The sequence below is a fragment of the Salvia splendens genome, chromosome 5 (assembly GCF_004379255.2).
Source record: "Salvia splendens isolate huo1 chromosome 5, SspV2, whole genome shotgun sequence".
Classification (NCBI taxonomy): domain Eukaryota; kingdom Viridiplantae; phylum Streptophyta; class Magnoliopsida; order Lamiales; family Lamiaceae; genus Salvia; species Salvia splendens.
This window is the reverse complement of record NC_056036.1, coordinates 9,940,719-9,958,860: the sequence shown is the minus strand read 5'-3', so window position 1 is coordinate 9,958,860 and position 18,142 is coordinate 9,940,719. Positions and strand designations below refer to the sequence as shown.

Sequence of the window (18,142 nt, the reverse complement as noted above, 5' to 3'; positions counted from 1 at the left end):
TTATCTGAAATTCCTTGTGGTTGCATTTCAATCTATTGCCAGGCTTAGATTAAATGTTAATGTATGCAATTCTAGTTCTTCTGTTGCTAGTTTTGTGGAGCCATTAGATTTTTGCTTAGGTGAAAGTTGCATTGGGTTGTCTTCATTGTTTTGTAGAAGGTCCATAGGTTCCAAGCATCTATCTAAATCATAACACATTCACCTTCTTCCTTTTCCACCTTTTTTATTGTTTCATTTCTTGTTTGGTTTGTTGGGTTGTTGAAATATTTGCAAGAGCAAGTCCGGGGCAAACATATGTGGCTTGAATTCCTAAGATTCACATTAGTTTTTTCTTGGATAAATGGTTATTTTATATCTGAAAAAGTAGATATAATTAATACCACTCCTATAATTTAACACATCGTTTATATTGAACACAAACAGCCCATTGTAAGTACTTATTTCGTAAAAAGGTGATACGCTCAGATTTTGCACGGTTTTAAGGCCATTATTTGGTTCGTTTTGAATGTCAAAGTTGCATTTCATGTCTATTATTTGCATATTTTATATATTTTGGTATTTTGACATGTTTTGTGAGAAATGTGCATATTTGAGCTTAAAAAGGGAGTCAAAACGCGAAGTAGGAAATCTGGATGTTCCTGGAGCGCTCAGCGACCGCCATATCTGTAGCGGTCCGTTTCAGAAAATTAGTGCATAGAATGAAGACACGCCCAGCGACCGCCGGGCAATGCGTGGCGACCGCCACCTAAGAGTCAGAAGCTTCGGATCAATGCATGGCGACCGTTGGCTAAGGTGCGGCGGTTCGCCACAAAAGAGCGGCGAGCAGATTTGCCCTAATTTTCTCTCCAAGATTTTCCATATTTTGCAACCATTTTCCTTATTTGAGAAGGGACGATTTTTCCCCTATAAATACCCCCTCAAACTTCATCATTAGGGATCCTCTTTTTGCAACATATTTCCTAGAGATTAAAAGTTAGAGTACTTCATTGTGCAAGGAGTTGAAGAAGGACTCAAGAACATCAAAGCTACAAGGATTCAACCTTTGAGTTTTATTTGCTTTAATTTTATGTTCCAATTGTTTTCCCTTCAATCTACGTCTTTAGATTATTCTATCATGTGTAACTAAATTCATAGGATTCTACGGATGTGTTAGTAACGACTCTAGTTATACAATTCATTTTCTATTTAATATCCGTTTGTTCTTACTTTGTTTCTTCCTTAAGTTGTTGGATAATGCTTCACGTTTGAGTGACACATTCTGTGATGAATTAATATAACTTGCTACATAATCGTGAGATGAGGTTGGAGAGTTAGATCCACTTAATAGACACTACAATTAGCTTCCTTTAAAACGGCATTGTTAATTGATAGTGAGGATTATTCAAGGGTCTTTGGAGCTTTTAGGAGTTACGTATTTAGGATTGACAACCCTAATGTTTGTAACCAACGTTTGCATCGCATGAGCATAAACTAGGTGACTCGTTCTATCAAAGTAAGAACTGTGTTAGGGTATTGTAGTTGGAATTTGTATAACCATAACTGTGAACGAAGATCCCTGGAATTCCCTTATCTCTATACTTTTATCTCTATGATTTATCTGCAATTATTTGTTTATTGCTTTCAAACTGTTCTTTGTTTTCAAAAATCCAAAAATCTTTCGGTTTTCCAAATAGTAATTGAGTTTCAGTAGAAGATAGCTAGTTTGTGTCTGTTTTCCCCGTGATCGATATCCGGTACTAACCTTTAGCTATACTATTCCTACTCTGTATACTTGCAGGTATTTATAGTGCTAATAAAAAATGCATTAAAAGGGTCGGGCCATCTAGTTTTGAAAGCCCAAGAAATTTCGAATAATATTGACTGGGTCTAAATAAAGATTAACTCACGTGTATTTCTGCGGGACCAGACGGTGAGGGTCTGGGTTCAGCAATAATTTATATCGAGGCATAGTGGTTTTTCTCTGTAAATAGCTAGAAGATCCATTTTCTATTGCTTACACTCAATAGTAGAGTAGAATTATTACCATGTTTATGCTCAGGACTACATTTACTTTGTGATTGATATCTTCAAACGGACAATTTTACTACTTTGGATTTTACTTGCTTTTTGTTTTTAATTTTAGTTTAATTTGTTTTTTTTTTGTTTTTGTTTCTTTCAAGTTATGTATGCGAACGCGTTCTGGGAAGGACAACTTAGAATCGCTCGATCCCAAACTTGAAAGGACCCGAAGGAGAATAAGAAGTGAGCAAGGATCAATGGCAGACAGAACAGAGCTAGAGAGGCTTCAAGCCATGGTCAAGATGTTGATGGATGAGAGAGAAGCGGAAAAGACTGCCCGCGAAGCACAGAAAAAGAAGGATAAGGAGATAATACCCATGATGCACATGTTCAATCACGGAAATATGATTACTTTTCCCGAAGGCTCTCGTGTTGATGCTAACAATTTTGAGCTGTGAATAACCCTTATACAAAGGGTTGAGCAGTCTCTTTTTGTAGGTAGGGCCACAGAAGACACCAACCGCCATCTCTGGAAGTTCGCGGAAATCACCAACACTCTAAAATTAAATGGTGTCGACGACGAAGCCATAAGGGTAAGACTCTTTCCCTTTTCTCTAAATGATTCTGCTAAAGAGTGGTTTGAGTGTATGCCCACAGAACGAGTCTCCACATGGAAGGATATAGTGGCTGCCTTCCTCGACAAGTACTAACCGCCGGGCACGGTCTTAAAGCTCAAAAGTGAGGTCTTCCAATTCATGCAAGGCCATGACAAGCCCCTCTACGAGGCATTTTCTTGTTTCAAGTCCCTCCTCCGTAAGTGCCCCAACCATGGTTTCACCGTGGACCATCAGGTGGGAATCCTTTACAATGGATTTAGTAAAAAGATTTGTGCTATGTTGGATTCAGGCGCGAATGGAGGATTCTTGCGGAAGACCGGACCGGATGCTATGGCGGTCATTGAAGAGTTTGCCACCAACAGCAGAGGGTGGTCGAAAGAAAGGCACAACTCGAGGAGAGTAGCAGCCATAGAAGAGGCCGAAGAGAGCTCCTTTGCGAAACAATTGGCTGAGCTCAAAGTGCGGGTTACCAAATGGATACATCGAGAAAGGAGGATCCGGTCCCACCGACCTCCGTCATCGCAGTCGCCAAAAACCGACACTCCTACCCCTCCTATGGAAGATGTCAACTATGTACAACAAGGAGCGGCCCCAACAGACCCTATAACAACAATTATCGCCCTAACCAGGGGGCGGTAATTTCAATAATTATAATGGGAACCGTCCTCATCCTGACGTTTCGTACTCTAATAATAATTTCTTGCAACCCCCCGCAGGATTTAATGTGAGCAAAGGTGGAGTAGTTGATCCTATGAAGAAAGATGAGAAGTATGACCATGGCATCATGAAAATTTTGGAAGTTCTAGTGCAAGATAGAAAAACCAATGACACCAAGATTGGAGTCGTTGAGGCGAGATTGAACAACCTCGAGCAAGGAATAAGTACGATTGCCACTGCCGTCACGAACATTCAAATTCAAATGGACCAAGTCCACAAGAAATTTAAAGAAGACAAGGCAAAGGCAACAGCACGAGTGACGGACATAAACAAGAAGTGGGTCGCCAAGTAAAAGAAGGACGAAGACGGCGCCTTCGGAGTGCAATCTAAGGACTGCCCGACAGTAGGCGGACCGCCGCATAGACCGCAGCGGCCCGCCGCTGGACCACAGAACGGAGTCTGCCCAACGCCTAGCGGACCGACGCACACCCCGGAGTGGCCCGCCACTAAGGAGGCAGAGGCACCCGCCAAAAAGGAACTCGTGCGGCACAACGGGATTGTACTCCCCTTCCAGCCGAAGAAGAAGTTCAAGCTTGAAGAGCAATTCAAGCATTTTCTAAATATGTTTTGCAAGGTCCATACTAACATCCCTTATCTCTATACTTTTATCTTTGTTGATTTATCTGCAATTAGTTGTTTATTGCTTTCAAGTTGTTCTTTGTTTTCAAAGACACAAAAATCTTTCGGTTTTCCAAATAGTAATCGAGTTTCAGTAGAAGATAGCCAATTTGTGTCTGTTTTCCCCGTGATCGATATCTGATATTAACCTTTAGCTATACTATTCATACTCTGTATACTTGCAGGTATTTAAAGTGCTAATAAAAAATGCATTAAAAGGGTCGGACCATCTAGTTTTGAAAGCCCAAGAAATTTCGAATAATATTGGACTGGGTCTAAATAAAGATTAACTCACGTGTATTTCTGCGAGACCAGACGGTGAGGGTCTGGGTTCAGCAATAATGTATATCGAGGTATAGTGATTTTTCTCTGTAAATAGCTAGAAGATCCATTTTCTATTGCTTACACTCAATAGTAGAGTAGAATTATTACCATGTTTATGCTCAGGATTTGCTTGTTTTTGTTTTGAAACTAGTTTGAATTAGTATAATAGAATTATTACCATATATCTTATTTACACCCCATCAAATATAAGAATTGGTAGACATTGACAATGTGTGGATCACAATTATTTTTATCAAGGTAGTTGTGTCATTTTAGATTTTCCCAAAGTAGTTAAGTTATTTTCTTTTTTAGTAAAAACTTTTTTCTCTCTTTTATCTTATTCTCTTCACTCTAACTTTTAATACATAAATTTTTTAATTTCTGTGCTCAAAAGAAATGTTTAACTATCTTGAGACGGAAAAGTAGTAAATAGGAATAAAGAAGGCAAAGAATAGGTTGCAATTTTTTAGTAGCATGCACACCCATAATTAGTGCATTGGAAGTTGAAAAATAGTATAATATCTAATTTAATTAGACTATCTTCCAATTAACCTAAAGTAGTTTTGACTCATACATCACTAAATCATGCTAACTTGTTCCAAGATGAAGACACCTCTCTGTTTTAATTGGTCAATTCTAATCAACTGTAATTATTTTATTTTTTAATGAAATTGATGCAAATCACTTCAACATTGATTGAATATTTAATAAGGCCAGTAGACTTGAACAGTTTTCTGTATGGGATCTGCTGTCATATATACTATTATATATGAAAATGACTAAATTATAATATGAAAAATGACGGAACTTATGGAAAAATGACTATGTATGCCAAATTAGAGATTTAAACATTTTTGTAGCCATGTGTCGCTAAATCATTGGCTAACTAGATTTGCAAGCAGATGACATGACACCCTTCTCTCTCTATCTTCAAAGGCGCCTTTCCCATTCCCAACCGCCGTATAACGCCCATGAGCCTTTCCGCCGCCAACCAACTCCAATACCACCACTCCGCCGCAAGAATGGCATCCAGCACCATCTCAAAGCTCAACAGTGGTACTACTTGGGCCACCAGATCCATCCATCAGGATTCTTGCACTCGCAGAGGAAGTGCGCCGCCAAGAATCCGACTTGCCGCGGCGGCCAAGTCGAGTGGCGGTGGAGTGACGGCAGATTTCGAGGAGGGGCAGCTGAAGAGACCCAAATGGAGCGGAGAGACGCCGCTTTCTCGGCTGGTCAGAGCTCTGATTTCCTTCAAACCCCTCTATTCTGTTATGAAACTTGGCGCTAGACAAGTTTTGATCAGGTAAATGTTAATCCAACTAAACAAACTAGTACAAATTCATGAATTCCTGCTCAACTCTATATTTCGTACCGATTTGGACAGTACAGCTGAGAAAACAAGCATTCCATGGAGGGATATGACTAAGGAGATTTTGGAGTCTGATGTTTACAAGGAAAAAGATTCCATTGAAGATACCTCTATCGTTTATCCAGATTGTAATCTCCTCAACTTCTATCTTCACTTGTGTTTTCCATGATAACCAATAATGTGATTTGTTTACAAAAAAACAATTTCTTTTGTGCAGATTATCTCAATCCTTTCCATGCATATGATGAGGGGAACCTTTCTTGGCTGGTAGTACTAATTGATTTTCAATTTTGTTTTTGATGATAATATTTTGGTGAAACTAAGGCTCTCTCTGTCTTGAACAGGCTGCAGCAGAAGCAGAGGCGGCCACCATGTCAATGGTGAGAAGGGCTATACCTTCTGCCCCATCTCTCCAAGAAGCAAACCAAATTGTTCGCGGAAATTGGCTCCAAGCTATAGAAGACCACCATTTGAAGCACTCTGGAGGCTTGCAAATTGGTCAAGTTCTTGATATTGGATGCTCAGTTGGCGTCAGCACGCGTTTTCTTGCTGAAAAGTTCCCCTCCGCCAAAATCACTGTATGTTAATTTGTAGTCCATGTAGGTCTACTTTCTTGAATGATTGTGAGTAGTTTTAGTGTGGATGTATATGTGTAGGGACTCGATTTATCTCCTTACTTTCTTGCTGTTGCTCAACACAACGATAAGAGGAGAAATGAGGGGGAGAATAGAGTGAGATGGATCCATGGAAATGGTGAAAACACGGGGTTGCCCTCAAACTCCTTCGACCTTGTTTCAATTGCTTATGTGGTATGCCTCATTTCCTTTCCATTCTTCTGATTCTGTTTCATATCTTACTTGATGCAATATGGTTGTAAGTTGATGATGATGAGTTTCTTGCTTCAAATATTGCTTGATGCAGTTTCATGAATGCCCTCAAAGAGCAATCAAGAATATGGTGGAGGAAGCTCTCCGGCTGCTTAGACCGGGTGGCACGTTTGCTGTGACAGATAACTCGGTATGATACATATGTAAATATACATCATGTTATTATGAGATAAATCCCATGTATATGTAGTAGCTCTAAATATTTTGTTTCTTGCATATTTGCAGCCAAAATCCAAGATTCTTCAGGTAACACTTTGGAGTGATTGTTTTCATGTATAGCAAGCGAGCAAAATGGTGATTAGATTTTATGGCAAATTTAAGGAACTATCACCGGTGCTGTTCACGTTGATGAAGAGCACGGAGCCTTTTCTGGATGAGTACTATCTGACGGATCTTGAAGGAGCGATGAAGCATGCCGGCTTCGCCAACGTGCAGACGGCCATGACAGATCCTAGGCACAGAACTGTTACTGCTACGGCGCCATTTTGATGCTTCTCTTTTGTTTATAAACATGTGAGTATCATTCATGTATTTGTTTATCAACTTGTAACTTCCCCAAGGCATACACTTTCTTAGCCTTAGATATGTGGGCCTCGGATGGGCCTTCTTAAACAGCCCAATTTTGGATCAGGTTGGGCTGTGCTTCCTTAGGCCCAACAAATTTCCAGCTTCAACCATTAATTACAACCACTATTAGAAGTTTGACTAGCAACTGATTTACGGAAACCTTGCCATGAATCAATACTAAATGCCGTTCATCTTATGGCCTAAAATCATAATGCATTTTTAAAAATCAACACTAGCTTGTTACGAATTATAGTAACAATTTTGTTCTGTTAACGCAATTATAATAAGTGATTACTATAATGAATAAAAATAATTGTTGTTATTAATAAAAGTGCTTTTTATAAATAAAAGTGATTTGCGTTAAAAGTAATTACAAAAGAAAAAATATTAAATAAATAAAAATACTAAAAATAATTAAACACAAATGCATAATATATTATGATAAGTAGAATTTGTAAGTATGCTATTTATAAATATTATTAATTTCTATAGAATATTTTAGTATTTAAATGAAAAATTATAGCCATAATAAAAATAAAAATGATGCTACAAAAGAAAAGAATCCAATTACGTTTCGTTCACAATTTTCTGCATTTTTTTGACACAACAGTATTTGCTATGATTTGAGCAACAACGGAGGATCTCATTCCTTGAGACTGTTTAATACTCCATCTATTATTTGAGTTGTTTCATCTGTTATTTGAGTTATTACATAATTTAAGAAACTAGAGTAGTTTTTAATGATTAAGTTGAAAGAACAAAATAGAAAATTGAAGATAAAGTAAAGTATTATGAAATGAATAAAGTAAAAGAGATTAATTGTAGTATTATTCTTTTAGTACTTTGTTTTTTAATATTACTATTACTTCCAACTATTTTTTGCTCTCTATCATACTCTTGTATAAAAGTTCATGATATCAACTACTAAGATTATTTCTTTTAGACAGTTATAAATAAAACTAAACCATTACACATTATAACGATTAAGTTGAATTATTTTTTCATTCACTATATTTTATTTAACTAAATCAATTATATTATTAAAACTTGTGATAGTCGTTTTGTTCGAAAGATTATATCTTATGATTGAATCTTAAATAAATAATTAATTACTCTATTCTATTCAATTAAAAAAATCTCAAAACTTAATCCTAAATAAATAATTATATAATTGCTATCTGTTGATTTTATAAAATGAATGTTTAGTGTGTTAAGTATATAGATAAAAAAATAAAAAATAAAAAAGAATTAAAGAGAATAGAGTAGGAAATGAATAAAATAAAAGCAAAAAATTAATCCAACTATATAAATAACTTATCTATGAAAAAACTTTAAAAAAACTGACTTTAACTATGAAAAGACAGAGGAACGTAATAAACTAACACTTTAATGAAGCAATTGGATTATCAAATTTGTGGCACTTGAAAATTGATAAATGTCGATAGAGGGCTGTACTCATCTCTTTATCTGTCGTAATTAAACATATTTATAGGGTCAATCAGCAACCATTTTGTACACGTGTCAAGATTCCATGTCGATGGAAACCCGATGAACTCCGCCTTTACGTTTATCATTCTTTTAATCAACCCTCTCTCTCTCTCTCGCGTATGTTCTTGTATTCTACTCGTGTTTTTTCACTTGTATGTATCTCAAAAGATTTCGATATATGAAAGTTTCTGCTTCTGGGATTTTCTCCTCTTTACTCTGTAAGCACAGCTTCTTCCATCTTTTTGTGGTTATGTTTTCACTACTGTTATTTATTTATTTCTATAAGAGCTTGTTCTTGGCTTTTATGCTTTTGATCACGTCTAGGATAAAATCTCTGCTGCTTATTTTAAATTTCTTACTTTTTATAAGAGCTTGATGCTGACTCCTTCATCGTATGTTCTATCTACGGATAAATTATTACTTAAAAAAGAAAAACTGAAGGGGATATATTTAGCATAATAAATTGGCTTTCTTGGAATTTGTGGAATAAAATTTTGAGCTTTTGTGATGAAGATGATTGACTTAAAATAGAAATTGTTCTGAGAAAAATTGTTCTTGTTTAGCTGAGATTGGAAAACAACCTGCTTATGTGATTGAAGGTGTGAAAAGAATTCTGAGGAATTATTCCAAATACATAGAGGGGGCTTAAAAAGTTTTCATTTTGGGGCAAAATTTGTGGAGAAGTATTTGTAGCTCCATCGTTTATAGGAATCTTGGAGTTTATTCTCTGAAGTTAAGGTAAGGGCTTTCTTGTCCGAGGATGTTTGTAACTGTTGATGTCCTTTGGTTTAGGTTTGCTGAACACAACAAGCTAAAGCAATTTAGTTTTTTCGGCCTTTCCACAATTCTTGTCTTCTATATCATGAGGAATTGGTAGAGTACCCGTTAATCCGTTATTGCTCTGTGCTGAGATTGCAGTGGGTTGTTTTGTTTCTATGTTTGTATAATTATATCACCTTAGTATATGCAGTTACTGTGAAATATTGGTCCTCGTTTACATTGAATTGCAGTTTCTTTGCATCTTTAACTTCTATTTTTCTGGGAAATGAATGATGATGAATGATCAACCGATATCTTATTTGAAGAACCTGGTTTACCCTCTTTCTGGGTAAATAATGACTTCATCTTTCTTGTCTGAGAAATCATGAATTTGAGGAAGTTACTATTTTCCTAAAAATGGTTGGGTGAATGCTTATATGTTTATTGCTTTGAGCTGGCACAAAATTTTCCATTCTGTTTATAAAGGAGAATTAAATGAAACTTACTAATTCAATGACTCAATTGTGTTTGAATTCTTGCAGCTGTTTAGCCACTTGCCTAGGCTGCGGACATAGAAAGCGGCATGATGTCAAATTCATTCCCTACTTTGTCTTTCAAAGGTATAACATGGGCTGGAAATGTATACCAAAAGTTCGAGGCTGTGTGTTTGGAGGTGGAAGAAGCTATGTACCAGGTAAATAAATTCTCTCCTGGTCTTGTGTTGCAACTCTTGAGCGTTAATAACAGAGAGTCTTGAAATCTCCCTATCTCTTCTTCTCTCTCCCACTTTTCTCTTTCTCTCTCTATAGAACTTATTTCATATCTTGTACTACAACTCATGTATGCTACAATTGTTTTATTTGGTCTCTCTGCACTTTCGATCTTTATTCTTCTTCTTATGTGTATAAAGATGAAAAATGTGAAAATTTTAAACTGCCGTTGCTGCCAATGCTCTGCTGATCATTTTTTTGTCTTATACCAACTTGAAATAGGAAAAGACATCTAGTTGAGAGAAACATAATCTCTTTAGCTCATATCCTCCCACTTTCTCTGTTTAATCTAATCAGTGATCACTTGATGGAATGAGCTTAGGCCTTAGTAGCCAATACATGTTATTTTTATTAATTGATGTAGTTTGCAATGGTGTTAGCTGTATGTTTGTTTTGTTTGCTCAGTAAATTGTGTAATCATATCGGTGCCTAAAACACATATTTTTGTTTGGCTTGACAGGATACAGTTAAGTACGTTGAAAATCAGGCGCAGAAAGTTGGTGTTAGCGTAAAGAAGTTCTGTTCAGAAGTCATGGAGGACATGCATCGATCCAGTGACCATCCTCCGTCATGCATAGATCCAACAAGTGTAGCTTCTGATGACATGTCTCTCATCTCTTATGGTTATGCTGATGTCAACAAAAGGCCGACACCAGGAATATTGGGTGATAATTGGGGTATAAAGAAGAAAGAGAATCAAGATCAAGTTCTCTTGACTACAACTGTAGAAAAAGAATCATTGCCAAGTGATGGAGATTTAGGCCTTTTCTTGCCTCAGTCCCCTGGAATCTTTATTGAGAATAAATCCCCTGAGAAATTTAAGAAAATCGGGATACAGAGGCGTGGGATTGGCATTAAAAGAATCTCCAAAAGCAACAATCCTTCAAAAGACTTGTGTCTGAATACTTCTGTATCAGAAGATAAGAGGAGCAAGCTTGCGAATTGCGAAACGAGAACTAGGTCCAGGGCCACCTCTGACAACACTAGGTCCAGGGTCACCTCTAACAATACAGACCTTACGCCATCCTTGGACTCCGTTGGGAGGTGTGAACCCGGGAAAGCAGCAGTGAAAGGAAATGCACGATGTCTTGATCATCCAACTGAGTCTCCTGCTTCTGACAAAATTTTATCCTCTGAATCTGTAAGGCCTGATAGTTCAAGGGTGGCCCCTGATGACTCTACTGTGACATCTTCATTGAACACGGTGAGGCAGCAACCTGGTGAAGCAGTGAATGGAAACACGGCTCCCCAAGATAATCTAATCGAGTGTCCTGCTTCCGGAAAAGTTCTAGAGACTGAATCCACGAGGAAAATTGAACATGTTTCTGGTTGCATTCCTCCTGCTTCTGCAAATAATTTAAGAGATGAATCGGTGAGGTTGGAAGGAGATCCTGAGTCTACCGCATCCTGTTCAGGCTCGCCTGAAGATTCAACAGGTATTTTTTTATATCAATGAGTTTTGCTTAGGTTATTACTAGTGATTTCGCGTGGATAAATATTTTGTACTTTACATAGGTGCGTCCATGAATGATATTGTTGGGGGCTCAGGTTCTAGAAGTAAGGCTTGCAGTCCTGAATATGAGGAAAATGGAGTTACTGTGTTTAATGAAGGTATGTGCATCCGTGAACAATAGCCCTTATTATCTGGTAAGAGCGAATCAGCAACTTCCGTGTTTTCCTATTGCAGGTACATCCATTACAGATTGCTCGTCAACTGCTATTTCTCCATCATGCAATGCTGAGTCTAGCAACAAGGATTTCATCACAACTACTAAAGGTAATTTAAATTAGACGTGTATAACTTGAAACTATCGGTTTGATCGTGATTTTGGTTTGAGAAGTTCTAATTGAGTTAAAAAAAATTGTGGATAGTTTGCATTGCTAGGTGCAGAAAAATATGAGTAAAATGCTGGGAACTTTGATATGATCAATTGATCATGGAAAATGATAGTACTATACAGTAGTCTTTTGAAGAACTTATGAAAAATATACATGAAATGATTTTGGTCGTGTTTCTTAGCAACCTTGGCTGACGTCTGATTTTGGCTTTCAGATAGCTTTGATATGGAGTTTGTTGAAAACAACAAGGTTTCTGAGCTGAGACAAGAACCGATTGAGACCGATATATGTAGGGATGATTTGGAGGAAAGCTGTATCTTCGTGAATGGAGACGAGCTCCATTTTGACCTTCAAGGGACTAGGAAACACAAGTCATACAAGGTCTCTCTCTCTCTCTCTCATACCCTCTCCCTCTCCCTCTGCATTACATCCATTTTATTGAGTGGAGTAATGTATTTCAGAAAAGGATCCGCGAAGCACTTTCATCCAAGTTGAGATCAAGGAAAGACGAGCAAGAGAGGTGGGGCTGTGCTCGTGCTCGTGCTGACGATTCCAAGGAACAGAAACTTTCAGCTTGTGAATCTGTTGAATCAGATTGGGAGCTTCTCTAGAAGGCTCTTATATATGAATATGAAGAAGCTATAAAATTGTGAATAATTGGAGAAGATGATGTGCTCTGCATCTAAATTAGCATGCAACAAAAAAGAAGTGAAAAGGCATTGTTTGCTTCTATATGTCAAATATCATAAAATCATATTATACTCTCTATAATGAAGTAGTATTGCCGGTTTCTGTCCGGTTGGAATGGTATTAAGTTCTCAATATTTGAATAAGATGATAGTTTAGGCACTGTATGTATGTTTCTATTTCCATTCTAGGCACTACTGGTAATCACTAAAACTGTTTTTGCATAATAAAAGTTTGAATGGAAAAAGAGAAACGAAGAATAAAGAATGTGCTCTCGAATTCTCGAATTCGTACAATACCATTTTTCTAACACAGAAGTAAATGATAAAAATAATGGAGGTGCAGTGGAAAGAAATTGTATGATCAATGTAATAGCTTTATATATACTGGCAGTGGATAAAAATAAGAAAGTACTATAAGAGTAGATAACATCGTTACGAGAGGTCGGAGGTACCAAACCAATAGAGGATATAATAAACCAATGTCACGATTGGTAGACTTGAAAAAGATAAACACAATAAAAAAATATTTGAGATGAGTATAACTCATGCATAGCGACACGTAAGATTCAACCCACATTGGAGGTGCTTACTCAAACACATTCGTCGCTGCACTTTCCGACACGTGGCGTAAAAGAGGTGACGAATCTTCAAATTTGAACCGCCAAAATACAAACCCTCCGTGCGAAGCTGCTCTTTTTTATACCAAATCCGGTGCGTCATTTCAAGCACACAATCAAACAGCAAAAAACAATCATATTATCATACATATATATTTTCTCTTACTAGTGTGTGTGTGTGTTTGTGTTGAAAAAGAGTTTGTAACAATGGCGTCGGATCAGGCGAGGAGAGAGCATATGAAGGATGAACGAAAAGTTGAGGTGGAGAGAGATCGTGTTCCGAAAATGGCAACTCATTTCGAATCCCTGGTTGATAAGGCTAAAGACGAGCATCAGCCTCATCACGGTGGGGAGACCACGATTCATATCGAGGCGGTTCCGGTGAGAGTGGCTGGGATCACGGTGGAGAGTGGCGGAGCGAAAAGAGAAGCAGGGAAGCAGCAGCCGTCGTTGGAGGAAGTTTCTAGAATGAGGGGGCAAGCGCAGCAGAACTCGATGGAGGCGATCCGGTCGGCCGAGGAGCGCTATGAGAAGGCGAAGATAGGCGGCGGCGCAGCTCAACATACTGCGGCGGAGAGAGGTCAGCAGGGGAGAAGTCAGATGGCGGAGAAAGGGCGACAAGCGGCTGACAGGGCGACGGAGGTGAAGGACACGGCGGTGCAGAAAGGCCAACAGGCTCAAGGCTACATTGCGGAGAAGGCCACTCAAGCGAAGGATACGGCCGCGCAGAGAGGTGGAGAGGCTCGTGATTACACCGCGGAGAAGGCGGCTGGGGCGAAGAATACGGTGCTGGAGAAAGGCCAACAGGCTAAGGATTACGCGGCGCAGAAGGCGGTGGAGGCTAAGGATGTGGTTTCTAGTAAAGGCCAATCCGCTTCTCAAATCGCCGCTGAGAAGGCTAAGGCAGCCAAGGACACGACGGTGGATACCACATTGACCGCGGCCAAATACGCCGGCCAGAAAGCAGCGGCGGTGAAGGATACGACGGTTGACACAGCGAAGAGCGCTGCACAATACGCTGCTGAGAAGGCCGCGGCGGCCAAGGACACGACGGTTGATACAGCAAGGACTGCTACACAATACACCGGTGAGAAGGCCGCAGCAGCGAAGGATACAGCAAAGACTGCTGCACAATACGCCGCTGAGAAGGCGGCGGCAGCCAAGGATACAACGGTCGACACAGCGAAGAGCACTGCACAGTACGCTGCTGAAAGAGCAGCGGCAGCCAAGGATACGACGATGGATACAACCAAGAGCGCTGCACAATACGCTGCTGAAAAAGCAGCAGCAGCCAAGGATACAACAGTTGATACAACCAAGAGTGCTGCAGAGTACATTGGAGAAAAAGCGGTTGCTGCGAAGGATGTAACGGTTGAAAGCGGCAAAGGAGCAGCGGGGTATGCGGGGAAGGCAGCTGCAGGGGTGAAGGATCAGGCGGTGGTGGCGGGCTGGGAGGCGGCGCGTTTCACCCTTGAGAAGACGGCAGTGGCGACTGAGACTGTGGCCAATGTGACTTCGAAGGTGGCGGGGTACACGGGAGATGTGGTGGTGTCGGCGAAGGATAAGGTTGCTGGAGCAGGGCAGGCGGTAGTAGGGTATGCAGGGGAGAAGCTTGCAGCTGTGAAGGATACGGTGGTGGCAACTGAGGAGAGCGCGGCGGAGTATGCTGCAAGGAAGGAGGAGGAGGCTAAGAGGGATATTGAATTGAAGAGATCGTCACCGCAAACGGTAACCAAAATAGAACTGTTTTGATTGAACATAAGCAAATGTGGTTGGCGTCCAACTTTTGGTTTTGTGCAGGAAGAAGGGGGAGAAACATTCAGCAGCGAGGGATTCTACCGCCCATCCGAAAAGATCAAGGAGCAGTGGGGAGGAGAAGAAGGCAAACAAAGGGGAGGAGGGCGGGGCGAACAATGGGGAGGGGAGAAGGGCGAGCAGCCAGCTGGGGAGTATGGGCAGGGCGAGCGCTGGGAGTCGTGGGGAGGAGGAAGAGAGGGCGGAGACTGGCAGCAGGAAAGGGGAGGCGAGCAGGAAGAGCGTGACACCTTCGGAGGAGAAGGCGGACAAAAGCAAGGAGCAAGCGGAGGGGGCATCATGCGGGCGATTGGCGAGACTCTAGTCGAGATAGGGCAGACGACGAAGGATCTTGTATCAGGGCAGCATCCTCTGCTTGGGAAAGACGAAGACGAGAAAGAGACGTACAAAGGCACTGGCAAAGACATATAGTGAGTGGGGTTCTAGCTAAATAAGAAATGAGATGCTATGGCATGTCATTGTCAATCTTGTGTTTCTGTTGATTGTGTGGATTAGTGTTGTGTTGTATGTGTGGTACTGTAGTTTTTGAAGAACAGATGCTCCTGTGTAGTGGTCAAAGTAATGTAGTTCTTGAAGAACAGATTTTCATACTATGTTCAATTTTCATGCTTCCATTATATCATTCCACCAAGATTTAACCTAACTAAGAGATTAAATACATAGTAATAAATAAAAAGATTTGTCTCATTTGGTTGGCTTTCCCAAACTTGAATTTTCTTGCTCCATGGAGATGATGCAAGCAAGCCTTTCATATACCTACAATTATGACAGTTTGAAATAATAATAGTATCCTGAAAAAAATGCACAAACTTTCAACATTAAACATAGAATGGGCTGTGGCATGATACCTCAGAAAGCTTGTTTTCGTTGTTTGCTGCAGGAGAAGGATCATACCTGCAAACATCACAACACATTTAATCACAGTCCAAGAAACATCAAGTGCAAACGTAACTTTGATCTTACCATTCACGAGGAATACCAGCTACTTCTCGAGCTGAATGATTGAATGGACCTCTTATCTCTACATTATACTCTTTCAGAATATCTGCTCAACAACAAGGGGCTTTCCATTGATATGGTAACCATACATTCTCTCTCTCTCAAATTGAATATGATACTACAAGTAGCAGAACACTGCTCACCTGCGAAAGCAGAGCCGGGGGAGCGGCCAAGTTTCTGGCAAATGGAGACGAACCAGTACACACCAACAGCAACGTGAGCAACTTCTTCATCGGCTATCCTTGCAACAATGCTCGAGGTTCGTTGATCCCCGAAGCCGGTCAGTTTATTGACAAGTCGTGGTCCAGCATCTAGCCCTCTGGCTTCCTAATTCAGCATCAATGAATTAGGGTTTTTTTAAACTCATTTTAAAAACATTGGGATATCCAAATGTTACCTGAACCAATGGGATGCATGCAAGCCTAGCTGCAACATTATCCGATGATTTCTCACATTCAGCCCACAAAACACCATGAGCTGGCATGTCGCCATAGCTACGTGGAAAGGAATTCGAAGGTCATTGCAGAAAGAATATGAATGCACTATCAAGGCCTCAAGCTTGACCTATCAAATTACCTAAATCCAAGCTCTGCAAGCCTTTGCGAACACCAAGTGAAATGCCGGCTCTCATCATCAGCTACATGAGCAAAGTCTGCGAAGAAACCTTCACCAAGAAGCTCAATGTATGGTGAGAACCGAACAACAGTATCCCATGCAAGATCAATAGCATTTAGCTCAACATGAGCGAGGTTATGAAGCATGTAGGCATTGAGAGGTAGACCCGAACTCTTTGGCGAGGGAATGTCTTTTGGGGAAACCTGGACTAAAGACATGCCATGAGTCGATGAGAGAAATAAGCATAACTAGATGTACATCTACAAAAAACTAAGAGTGTCAAGTAACATTTCACTTCATTGTCTTCTTGCTATATAAAAGAAAACCGATCGAGATTTCTCACATGATTTTAGTGAAAATTGAGAGCAGATCTCATAGTCAAAACATCATCATTTTCATTTCAGTTTCTCTTTCTGCTTGATAAACTAAACAGATCAAGATCCTTCATACTATTTATTTTGGGGAGAACTGAGATCAAGAGTTAAAAAAAAAATAAGTCAAGCCTATCGCCCTATAGTTTGGTGAATATACGCGAAAATAGTCTATGCAATCCATACAAAATCTGAGCTTGAATCAAAGGAAAAGAGAGAGAAAAGCAAGATACGAATCATAAACTGCTTCAATTTATTCACTTGCATAAATCATGCATGAGCAAGAACAATAGTGGAAAATTTTCAACCAATCTACAGATTGTTACTCCAAGAACAATTGAGGAAGAATCAAAAGGTAAATATTGGGAATTCGTCATAAGCTTGAATCATTGTGATTTGGGGCACAGCGCATAAGCTTGATCATGGTCATTTATACATAAACAGAAATTCATCAATAACAAATCCTCCACGGAAATGGATAAATCTACGAAATTGCAGTCGACAATCAACACCACCAATTTCTACCTTTAAAATTATGAAAAAACAATTCATAAAATTTCCACAACATTGCAGAAATCAAACGCCTTGATCAGTCGAAGAAACATACCAATTGAGGTTTAGCTGGGCGAGCAGGCTTAGAAGGGGCATCTGAGACTCCAATTGGAAAACCCTCGCGTCGCCATTTGGAGTAGGCAGCGTGAGAAAGCTTAGCTTTTGCGAGGGGGTCTGGGGTGGAGAGAACGACGGCGGCCATTTCCGCCAGAGAAGAGCAAGAGGTGAAGTCAGGAGATGATGACGCATGTTCAATTTCATTATTGTGGAGAATGGGTCCGTTCGGGCCCCAATGGCGGTCGCGGTTGAGCGGGCTTCTCCGCCAGTTGTGAAGGCCGGACCACTGCGGCTGGTGGTGGAGCGGGGGATAGTCGATGGTCGCGAGGGAGCAGAAGCATTGGTGGTATCTCGGCGGTTTGCGGCGGAAGATGAGTGTGTGTATGGCTGCGGAGAGCATCGCCGTCGATTTCACCGGCAGCAGCATTCCAAATTTTCATTAAATTTTAATTTCATAATTTTCACTTTATT

The 18,142-nt window shown here is 40.0% G+C and overlaps 4 protein-coding genes across 5 annotated transcripts; 3 read left to right on the top strand and 1 right to left on the bottom strand.

Moving 5' to 3' along the window:
- Nucleotides 1-5,189: 5,189 nt before the first annotated feature.
- Nucleotides 5,190-7,245, top strand: LOC121802412. Its single transcript, XM_042202082.1, has 8 exons — nt 5,190-5,580; nt 5,662-5,774; nt 5,864-5,913; nt 5,991-6,224; nt 6,303-6,455; nt 6,568-6,663; nt 6,759-6,779; nt 6,855-7,245. The coding sequence occupies exons 1-8, from the start codon at nt 5,246-5,248 to the stop codon at nt 7,020-7,022; spliced, it is 1,170 nt and encodes a 389-aa protein (XP_042058016.1). The 5' UTR covers nt 5,190-5,245; the 3' UTR covers nt 7,023-7,245.
- A 1,360-nt stretch (nt 7,246-8,605) lies between these two features.
- LOC121804952 lies at nt 8,606-12,810 on the top strand. Of its 2 annotated transcripts, XM_042204682.1 has the most exons (8): nt 8,606-8,806; nt 9,188-9,326; nt 9,890-10,041; nt 10,578-11,553; nt 11,633-11,728; nt 11,805-11,894; nt 12,171-12,337; nt 12,418-12,810. In XM_042204682.1, exons 3-8 carry the CDS (start codon nt 9,931-9,933, stop codon nt 12,565-12,567), a joined length of 1,590 nt encoding a protein of 529 aa, XP_042060616.1. In that variant the 5' UTR covers nt 8,606-8,806; nt 9,188-9,326; nt 9,890-9,930; the 3' UTR covers nt 12,568-12,810. The 2 variants fall into 2 exon arrangements, with proteins under 2 accessions (XP_042060616.1, XP_042060615.1); XM_042204681.1 differs by lacking the exon at nt 9,188-9,326 and having other exon boundaries at nt 8,607-8,806.
- Nucleotides 12,811-13,314: 504 nt separating this feature from the next.
- LOC121805899 (embryonic protein DC-8-like) lies at nt 13,315-15,670 on the top strand. The gene is made up of 2 exons (XM_042205931.1): nt 13,315-14,990; nt 15,063-15,670. Exons 1-2 carry the CDS (start codon nt 13,470-13,472, stop codon nt 15,486-15,488), a joined length of 1,947 nt encoding a protein of 648 aa, XP_042061865.1. The 5' UTR covers nt 13,315-13,469; the 3' UTR covers nt 15,489-15,670.
- Nucleotides 15,625-18,142, bottom strand: LOC121805898 (uncharacterized protein HI_0077-like). Its single transcript, XM_042205930.1, has 7 exons — nt 17,670-18,142; nt 16,653-16,894; nt 16,474-16,570; nt 16,220-16,403; nt 16,041-16,122; nt 15,926-15,971; nt 15,625-15,833 (listed from the first exon to the last, which is right to left on the bottom strand). The coding sequence occupies exons 1-7, from the start codon at nt 18,096-18,098 to the stop codon at nt 15,762-15,764; spliced, it is 1,152 nt and encodes a 383-aa protein (XP_042061864.1). The 5' UTR covers nt 18,099-18,142; the 3' UTR covers nt 15,625-15,761.